The following is a 10068-nucleotide window of genomic DNA, read 5'->3' as shown; positions in this document are numbered from 1 at the left end:
CCACGGTGGCTCATGCCCACGTGGGTAACAATGTCCTTGGGCAACAAGTAAATGCTATATTTCTAGATTACTGTGTACTGCTTTCCGACAGTCGCTGCACAGCTGCTACAAGGAACAAAATTGCGGCCGATTAGGTTAGGTTACTTTGCGAAGTATGTGCACAATCCCGTCACGTCTCGTATCGCTTTCGAATTTTTGACAACTTGACAAGTGGGTTCCAGATGCCCACACCTCCTAGCGCGAAACGGTTTGCGTCAGCTCATGCAAGAGTACACTAATGTTGCCAGAAGTCAGCGTAGACAGAAGCCGTGTTCAAAAAATTTGCTCGTACTTACCAAAGCTCAAGCGGTCTCGTGTGCAGACCACCGATATCAGCATCCTCAACCTCTGATATCAACGCTCACAATATCAGACCTGAACTGGTCTTGTGTGCAGAACACGGGTGTCACTATGACAGCATACTTCCACGTTCAGAATACAGATGCGTGACCATAATGTGATTACCATTACACGAAAGAAGCTGTGTTGCACAGGATGCTGTGGTGGCTTAAGTAATATACTTTATTACGAATCATGCATGCAAACTAATTAGCGAACAGAGAATGACAACACTTGCAGCAATATGTATAGCCCCATAACATGCAGTAGAAGGCAGCCATTGGAGGGCATAGCTTGAAATTCTCAAGGCTTCCTTTCAAATCGGGCGAAGCTGTTGGGCTCGGGTGTTCGATAATCAGCCGAGAGTGCCAGACCACATCTTCTCGTAGCTCTCATATGGAGCCTGCAATGGAGCACACGAACTCTTTAGTGTGTTGCAACAAGCGACAAACAAATGCAGCAAGATCAGCATCCCAATATTTTTCCAAGAACGGCCTTGTGAGCCGTAGCTCGCAGGCAACACAACGAAATACATCCGTAGGCTCGGCAAAAAATACGCCATGCAACATTTAGATTACAAACATGTGCCGCTTTTACTAGAATATTGCTATATTAAAATGATACGCGGTGGAAATAACGAAAGCAATGGTCGATTTTTGCGATCCACGCCAAAACTTTCTTTTAAAAGTTGTATTCATTGCTTGGGTCGGGTATTTTATTCTGCCATAGAAAACCTAAAACCTATGGGGAACATTAAAGGCATTGCGCAAACACGTTAATAGGAATAAAAAGCAAGCTTGCCGAAACAAGTAGGTCTGGGGATATACATACAATATAATAAAACATCGCTTTATAAACACTTAGCCGTTGAAAAATGACTTCGTCCCGAACGGTTCGGTATGAGACTGTTTCAGTCACCGCTGTTCCTCACTGAGCTCATCACGTATGGATTCTGCTTGATAAAGAAAGAAAAAGACCTCCCTTTTAAATCAGCCGCTACTGACATGCGTTGTCTGTGCGAATAGGCATGGTGTCGCTAGATTTATGCGCTGAAAAGATGGAACACGATACTCACCCACATATCGCTTTGACAGGCGGCAATCAAGAACTCTTGCATCCGCGCCACTATGGGCATCAGGGAGCCTATATCGTGACCACTGCACAACTGCATCTTGTGGCCCCAACTGGAAATAATTAGCAGTGCGCATAGTAGTCACAGCGAATACCAAAAAGAAAATATACGTGCTCAAGAGGCCAGTTAAGTGGCATTCCTAGCGTTGGCGTTGCTGAAATGTTCTCGTCTAGCAGCTCGCGGGGGTTCTACGTATTTGTTTTCTTTTAATGCATCGGTGAATACAGATAGCCTCTCGTGATGGCAGCGACCATTTTCTCGTGCAAAACAAACAACACAATTGTTCTCATTCAGGAGCAAACGGTGGCGTTCAAGAAATGAATACCTGTATAAGGTTCTTTCTTGCCTCGGATTAGCAAATAAAACAACCTTGCACCAATCGGAGTTAAAAACCCTTTCTGATATAGGTATCAGATTAGAAACTTTGTTAATTACGCGCACTTATACTGCCAGTTCTACTTAAACAAAGCGCGATCACATTCGCACTTCGCGAAAACCAATCTCAGGGGAGAGGGAAAAAGGTTCTGCTTACTCTAAGGCAACACGAAACTAAAACAACGTTTCAAAAGAAGTGTATTTAAAAAGAAAGGTTATGGAAAAAGTTGTGCTTAATAACTGGAAATTTGTTTAAAGACGGCAAGCCCTATGTTTTTTAAACAATATCCTAGACGGCAGTGGCACATGTCTCCTCGAAAAACGCAATAGATATAATTCTGCAAGTTGTGAATTCGGACTAACGACGATGCTCGTATAAAGTTTTAACGACAACATTGCCAAGATTAATGCAGTTTTTGTTTTAGATATTGCTCAAGGAATTGATTACTGCGCGCTTTTTCGTTTTATAGGCTTTCGAAAGAAAAGATAGTAAGGACTCAGAAGCATACCATGGGTTCTGCCTTCCTTGATAGTGCATGGCACAGTATAGAGCAGATGCGGCCTTCTTGGAGGGCTTTATCCAAGCCATGGTGTAGTCGACCAGGCACACCTCGAGGATGTACATTGCTGTCAGACGTTCCTGCCTGCTTGCCTGTTCACGGGAGGAAACATGCGGCAGCCGATCAGTTAAAATGACAACTATACTAAGCAGATCTGTGGAAGCCAGACCTTACGTCTGGGTACTTTACGTTCTAAGAAACTAGTTACAAGAAAAGCAAACAATTATTCTATTACAATACTCTCAGGTGCGGCACTCAACCGCATTGGATAATTCCGAAAAAAATCTCTTTGCCATAAGCTCGGAGAATACAACTTTGCCAGAAGATTTTTGGCAAGAAAACAAAAGATTCATCAGCACTTAAGCAAGTAGGTTGGCCTAAGGCTGCTGTTACGCTTAAATAGTATCTATTTTCGCAATACCTCAAGCTATAAAATTCCTTTACCAGCATTTTGGACTAACAAGCAGCCTTGTATAGGTGCCTTGCTTAATCAAGGGAAATGAATGTGTGCTTTATAACGTAGTCTTCCAGTCATACTTAGAGTATCGATTTTGATGGACGACGGCCGACTGCACACTCTGGCACTCTAAACAAACACACCGGGAGCGGTTGAAATTTTGCCGTATACTTGAGTGTGCAGACTTCGGTCTCAACAAGTTTCATTATTATAGGAGAAAATTAGGTGTTAAATGGCGACTGACGATCAATTGATGTTAGCCAGAACGGGTACATTACCACAATCTAACAAGTAAACAACATTATTTGGCATCACATCCTGATCTCTCTACTCAAATGCAGGAGGTGAAAAGTTATCACACACCAACCCCACAAAGAACTCTGCACTGTCCTACATTTCAAACTGGCAAAAATTTAAGCCACGTGGCCGCGAAAATTCTAGGCTGAATTTTACTAGTTTCAGGCAGTTATTCAGTCTGCTAGAAACCAACAATGTGCCCAGAAATAATTACTTAATAAATGTTAAGAAAAACAAAATTTAGATTGAATTCCGCTAAGTGTTCCTTTAAAGGAAAGTGTACATCTAATTCATCGCTGCATGTTTGCTCCTTTATAATTATACGTAAAACGTTAGTGTACGTGGATCACCACGTGGTAATCGCCTGTACCGCTAAACACTTAATAATCGATTTTCTTGGTTCTCATTTAGTTTCATCTCTAATGGCAACTGACTGCTACGACACCAAACTTCCGTACATGTCACGTGAAGAAAGAGAAAAACTGAAATATAATCACTGCCCCAACACTTGTGTGTCTGCTCTTGAGGCCGACGGACATCAGCGCCGTAGTGGATAGAATGAAGCAGCGATTATATCGCACTTTTTCTTTTGCTACAAGTGACATGTACAGACCTATGACATCATAACCATCTATGGTATATGTAGGACGACAAGCTATTTCGATTACAAGCTCGAGACAGATAGGATGAAGCAGCGATTATATCGCACTATTTCTTTTGCTACAAATGACATGTAAAGACCTATGACATCATAACCATCTATGGTTTGGATCTTGAAAAGAAAAACAAAACTTGATAAAAATGGTATAAGGGTCATAGCTTATTACAATGCGCTGATCCATGAGGATGTACTGTCATAAGCACATTACAAAGAACGAAACATGCAACCGATATTAAGTGTCTACACTCCTTTTTAGAAAAAGACAGAGGCGCCATACCGAGTCATGACTTGCTCTCGGATATAGTACTACGTACATGCTTCTATAACTTGCAATGTTATCGCTTGCACTTGCAATGCGGAGAAGTGGCCGTACAGAACCGAAGAATGCACAGCGACTCCGCGAGAATAACAACTTCTCCTTACTGAACCAAAATGTAGTCTAATAAATTTTGAATCATTCTTCAGCAAATCGCCATGAAGCGCAGCGCATGTATTCGTCTGTAGTTCACCTGCACTCCCTTGTGTGCTCTATACAAAACCCTGCAACATCACCGCTCTCCTTTGAATCTCAAAGCAGCGTTAACGCAATGGTGCCAACGATACAATACCTTATTGTCTGTTCTCACACCTCGCTTGTATCGAGCACATATCGAACTTGCAGTCCACTGAAGCCATGTCGTAGATAGAGAGCAACATCACAGGCTTATTGTCGTCGACAAATAAAAGGGGTCACAGCTCTAATACACTGAATGCTTCTACATTTGTGGCTTTGGAAAGCAGTTAATGTGCAACACCATCCACTGACGCCAATAAGGCCGGAATGCAACCGAAGCAACGACGTGCACATACCTTAGCAGCCCTGCAGTTGCGGCGAAGGAAGTCCAGGGGCGACGGCAGGCCCAGAGACCAATCGACAGCCCGGGAAACGACCTCTTCCATGTCGCACAGTTCTGTCTTCATGCTCTCTCCGATGCCTTTGGTTGACGCGAGGTAGGAACGGTAGAACACGTGGTACTCGGGCTCTTTATGCTTCACTGCAACACACAGCGCGGCTGCCCATAGCAGCTCCATCTGGCGCTTATCCACGACGCACGCCTGTACAGGGAAAAGTAGCAGAGGCCGGAGCAGGAAAGGTCAGGACACACTCCTTGCTCAAACTCCCTGAACAGCTTGTACACGCATACAGAATGTTTCAGCACTCTTAATGACTTAAACTGCAGCAAAAAATACCTATGAAGTGATTCATATGCACGTCGCCTAGTTACTAATCTCCTCAGAATATGTAGCTCTATAGAGTGAAAAGCCCTTAGTCATGCGCCATATAAGCCAACACGAAAACCAAAGCTCGGCCATAGAACGCTTAGTTATGCGCCATAGAGCCCAACCCAACTCGCTAACCAAAGGTCGGTGGTATGAAAACTATGATGAATTTGTTAGATGAGCTGTTGCCTTTGAATAAACGGTTCGCTTTGATATTACTCGCACAAGTACATATGTAGGACGACAAGCTATTTTGATTACAAGCTCGAGACAGATAGAATACTCCAGTTTATCGAATGCATGGCAGAGACTAAAGCACCTCGGCAACTGCTACCACAGGTACGAGTGAATGCCGTCAGTGCGAGGCGCTGTTGGATGCTGAAGCATGAGTAGTTCGAGCAAGCAACGAATCCGCACACAGCTGCAACCGGTGAACAAGCTGCGTGAGTATGACAACGTACATCAAAACTTCATTCTTTGTGCACGCAAAAGGGAAAACAATAGAAGCTGTAAATGTCTTGCTATAACGCACGCGAACTTACAATAACTGAGGGAATGAACTATTTGGGAAATTTGATCATATTTTATTTCAGCAGTTAAAAAAATCCACAAACTTGCTGCTACAATGAAGACGACAAAAAGCCCATAGCGAATTTTCAAGACTTGTTTTCAGCGTAATAACTGTTAAAGATGACTGTACGCCTAGTGAGCCTTCCTCTAGAAAGAAAATGCGCTACAAATGAGCCCAATACCATAGAATTCTCAGCAAAATGCCTTCGAATCATTTATGATGCCAGTTCGCATAAAAAGAATTGCCTCAAATATGCCCTTTTTTTCTAGTATGAAAAATAAATGGAATAACGTGAATAATCACGAAGTTACTCGAGATTCCTTATCATTATTCGGTGTTAAACTTGGATAATTTTGGTAAAAGGTCACATACGTCTGCTTCGTTTTCTCTCTCTCGACCAGTAGACTGAAGGCGAAACGTAACGATAGGCCTTCATTCGCCTCAACCAAAACCTTCATTTTGGGCACTGTGTGTGAACACGGTTCAGATGTAATGACAGGAACATTGCTTACCTCTAAGTAGCGATCGGCGAGGGACACAGCTAGGAAAAGTGTGACCGGCGAAAACTGCAGCACGTTGCGTGTGCCAATCAGCCAATGAACATTTCGCTCACGTACCGAGGAATCCACCACCTTTTGCGCACTCAGAAATACAGGTTGGAGGGCCCATTGCGTCTGCAGTGGAGAGAAATGAAAAAGAACATTCTAAGAGACGACCTCCGAGAATTACCCTTTCAATAATTATGTCGCCATAATTCAAAAAAGCAATCTCATCATGCCTGCAATGCATTTAGAGATCCAGCGATGAAGGAGAATTTACAATGTCTTCGAGCCAAAATGCTACTACAGTCCAAGTGTCACATGCAGACGTGATAGCTCGAGTCGTAGCCTCAGTCTCAGCTCCCAACAAAAGGCTTTCATTTTGTTTTATACAAAAAGTAATCAGGCTAGACCATAAAGTAGCACACTGCGACAAGGAGAAATGGGGTATAACGTATGCAAGAAATAAACATGCAAAAATCCTGTGTACCTTGCATTTATAATTTCCTCTTCATTTTGTGCAGACACTTGCGAGCACAAGAATAAAAGAGCGACACTGACAGCGCTACAAATGTGCTGTATTGCCAAAAGGAGACTTCGGACAAAGCAGGTTGTCTCGTGACAGCAAAAGGCTTTCCCAGAAATCCGGTAACTGTACATAGCCAAGTTATTTCATCGCAGGCCTCAACTGTATTACACCACGAGTGCAAAATGCAGATATACGACACTTAGGCTATGAGTCCGTTATGATCTGTGGCGTAAGCAAGAAGAGGTGCCGCTGCTGCCGCAGGGTTGCGGAAGAGAACAGGGTCTCGAACTAAATGTGATATAGTCTGCGTAAAAAAAAATTGCCTCAAGTATGCCTTTTTTTTTCTATTATGAAAACTAAATGAAATAACGTGAATAATCACAAAGTTACTCAAGATTCCTTATCATTAGTTGGTGTTAAACTTGGATAATTTTGGCAAAACGTCAAATCCGTCTGCTTCGCTTTCTCTCTCTCAACCAATGTTGAACGACGATGTTGTTGATACTTGAAGCTGTGTGCTTTGTTTTGACGTGATGTATTCCTACTCTGCTTAAATCAGTTTTGAGTGAATAGAGTGTCAATTAATATTGAAAAATAAATATATAATTTCTTATCCTCCTGCGCAGGCCCTACTGCTGGGTTTCTCTCGAACGCAAAGGAAGGTTCCTCCTTCTCTGCAAGCTCCAATTCCATTTCGAGCAGTAGGCACACAATTACTGGCCGAACAAAAAAACGTGAAAAAATTACAGTTAATCTAACAGAGGTCCTTGTGAGTACCAGGAGATGCGGTTTCTTTTTTGTAATTTTACATATTCACCAAAATATTCGCGGTCTTGCTTAGTTGAGCCGGTTTTAAATTTCTCAGCAAGGTACCATGTCACATATTTCGATCAGTTAATTGGTTTTTGTTTTCTGTTGGAGGACTATTAGGACAATGTATCCGATTTTGTTGTTGTGACTCCATCTGAAATCAAGGAGATAAAAGACAAGAGTACACTTCACACCGCGCAGTGACTCAGTAGTGCTGGACCATTTCGTTGACTCTCACAAATCGCCGCAAGAAGGCCGTAGCGTTCATTGACTAGAGCGATGAATAATTAAGCCGTTTTCAAAGTGCTTACCTCTAGTAAGAGCATGTCATCAGCATCGCTGTCCGGCGCTCGGGAGGTAGAGCTCGATTCTGGTTGATGCACAGAATTCGTGGCGGACGGTCTTTCGCTCAGCACGCGGAGGAATTCTTCCAGCGTCCGGGACGCTGTTTCACCGCCATCTTTTGTAGACCGCTGTGTGATGAGGCAAGGATGGAAAGAACAATACATGTGAAACTAGTAAAATGGCCGCCATGACAGTAGTCGCAGTGATATTCATTTAAGGCGCCTTTATCTAACCGGTCCACCTACTGAAGGCAGTTGAAATCGGCCCATTGATTGCCATGCGAGACCGGTTCTGGAATGGAAAAGAACCCAACCAGTGCCCGCTTCTTGACCGGTGCGACCAGAGCTAACCAGCGCAGCTATGGTGAACGCCGTTTTTTTTTTTTTACGCTGCTTTGCGTGACGATCGCAGCTCGGTGATAGCTGTGCTGGCCAAACCTGCAAGCGTCAACCTGAACGTGTGGCTTTTAAGAAGCTCACTTGCGGAACCGGAATATGGTTTCCACGTGCATCGCAAACATGGCGGCCAGCCGCATTGAACCCGACATCTCCTTGAAAATGAGCTCTCTATGCAATTTTGGTTTTGTGGTGCACAAATATGAAATAACCGCAAAACATATTTATCTAGTGCTTATTTAAGAGGTGTGTGTCTCCTGTACACTGTGGAGATCTTAAACCTACTTTGACATTACTTTTCGTCAGGCAGAATAATTTGAAAAGGCGATTAAAAAGCGAGAGGCCGGAAGCCTTGTCGGAGTCACTGCATTGTGCGCTACAGACGTTTAAGGCAACCCTGATCGTAAGGCCCCTGCTCGTTTAAAATGGCTTCAGAGATTATCTGTTTTCTTCCTGTACACACAAGGGCAGGCCGATCTTACTCAGATACTCAGACGCGGGATTGCTTCGTTGGTGATTTGCATCGTACACGAAAGAATATTTAGAATAGACTGGTAATAAAAGTTGTATTTGGTCTATAACTTCTAGGGGAATTCGCGAATTCCGTCTATTTAGTGAAAAATTGAGCAAAAATTAGTGGACCGTTTCTCAAGCAGAAACAGGAGCTATTATCGTAACTTCTGCTGGAAAAAGTGACGCGAAAAAATTCGAACAGCCGAAAGTTTTTTGCCTGGAAAAGATAATTTATATACGAACCAATGTATAGAGCTGGATCAACTCACCTCAAGAACAGATCCGTTGAAGGTCGCCATAATTCAAGATGAGCGTCCACGCTGCTTCCAAACCGACTCTTCAGATGTCGATGACTGCCCGGTTCGAATCAAATGGAGACCAGCACTGTGCGTACAACAGCTTTATGAAAACTGCAGACTAAACTCCTGGCAGGATGGCGCGCACTACATTAGTGTGTTCCTACGCGCCTGTGGCTCGAGCTGTGAGCACGCGCTGATTGGTCCCGATACGGCAGGCTTGCGCTTTGCTGCTGGGCACCTGGCGCCATCTGGCGCCCTCAGAGCGACCTGCGCCTCCACACTTAAAGCCTCCGAGATTATAAGCACGCGCTCACTCTTCATCGGGTGATCTCGGAGGCCATAGTTTTGCCGTCCTCTTGATGAGCGCATTTGTACTCCAACTGCCCCCGCACTCGACGCGAAGCGCTTCAAGAACATTTAAAGCCACCTGCTTCGCCTGCTTGGGGAAACAGCGCACTGTCGGTGTAGAGCACACAGGAGACACAACAGACTCGTCCGACGCCATGTTGGAAAGTGGCGACCCATCACTACCTCGCAGCAGGCCTCCGCAGAGCTGTGTCTGTACGGGCTTTGTCTGGTAATTTCACCAGTGATTGAAACACTCCCTACCATTTAAATATACCTGTTCAAATCATGTTTTTAGTTGCAATGCTTATTGTTTTGATTAATAGTCATACACTCCTCAAATATTCGAGGGACTATTTTCTGCGTTTCTGCAGCCCTGATTGGACGAGAGAGCTCTACCTTCCGTAGTGCTGCAAACATCTTGTGAGACGAAGTAGAGAGAGAATGAATGGTTACAAAGGAAGGGAAAAAGGCTTAGGTCATGGGAGGCCACTGGTTCGTGACTCGATCGAATGAGACATGAAGCTGGTAGGAGAAGCATATGTGATGGAGGGGAGAAAAGGGGGTTGATCACCCCCCTCCCCCCGAGTCATCTGAGTCAC

At 44.0% G+C, this 10068-nt stretch overlaps 1 protein-coding gene across 2 annotated transcripts; it reads right to left on the bottom strand.

The window, feature by feature from the left end:
• Window positions 1-537: 537 nt before the first annotated feature.
• Window positions 538-9664, bottom strand: LOC144103235 (G2/mitotic-specific cyclin-B2-like). 2 transcript variants are annotated; one of them, XM_077636011.1, is made up of 7 exons: window positions 9092-9664; window positions 7881-8042; window positions 6204-6365; window positions 4710-4955; window positions 2395-2537; window positions 1454-1562; window positions 538-781 (listed from the first exon to the last, which is right to left on the bottom strand). In XM_077636011.1, the coding sequence occupies exons 1-7, from the start codon at window positions 9119-9121 to the stop codon at window positions 734-736; spliced, it is 900 nt and encodes a 299-aa protein (XP_077492137.1). In that variant the 5' UTR covers window positions 9122-9664; the 3' UTR covers window positions 538-733. The 2 variants fall into 2 exon arrangements, with proteins under 2 accessions (XP_077492137.1, XP_077492138.1); XM_077636012.1 differs by lacking the exon at window positions 9092-9664 and adding an exon at window positions 8160-8371.
• Window positions 9665-10068: the final 404 nt, after the last annotated feature.

This window comes from Amblyomma americanum, chromosome 9 (genome assembly GCF_052857255.1).
Source record: "Amblyomma americanum isolate KBUSLIRL-KWMA chromosome 9, ASM5285725v1, whole genome shotgun sequence".
Lineage (NCBI taxonomy): Eukaryota > Metazoa > Arthropoda > Arachnida > Ixodida > Ixodidae > Amblyomma > Amblyomma americanum.
The sequence above is the reverse complement of the archived record's forward strand: the minus strand, read 5'-3'. Positions and strand labels throughout refer to the sequence as shown.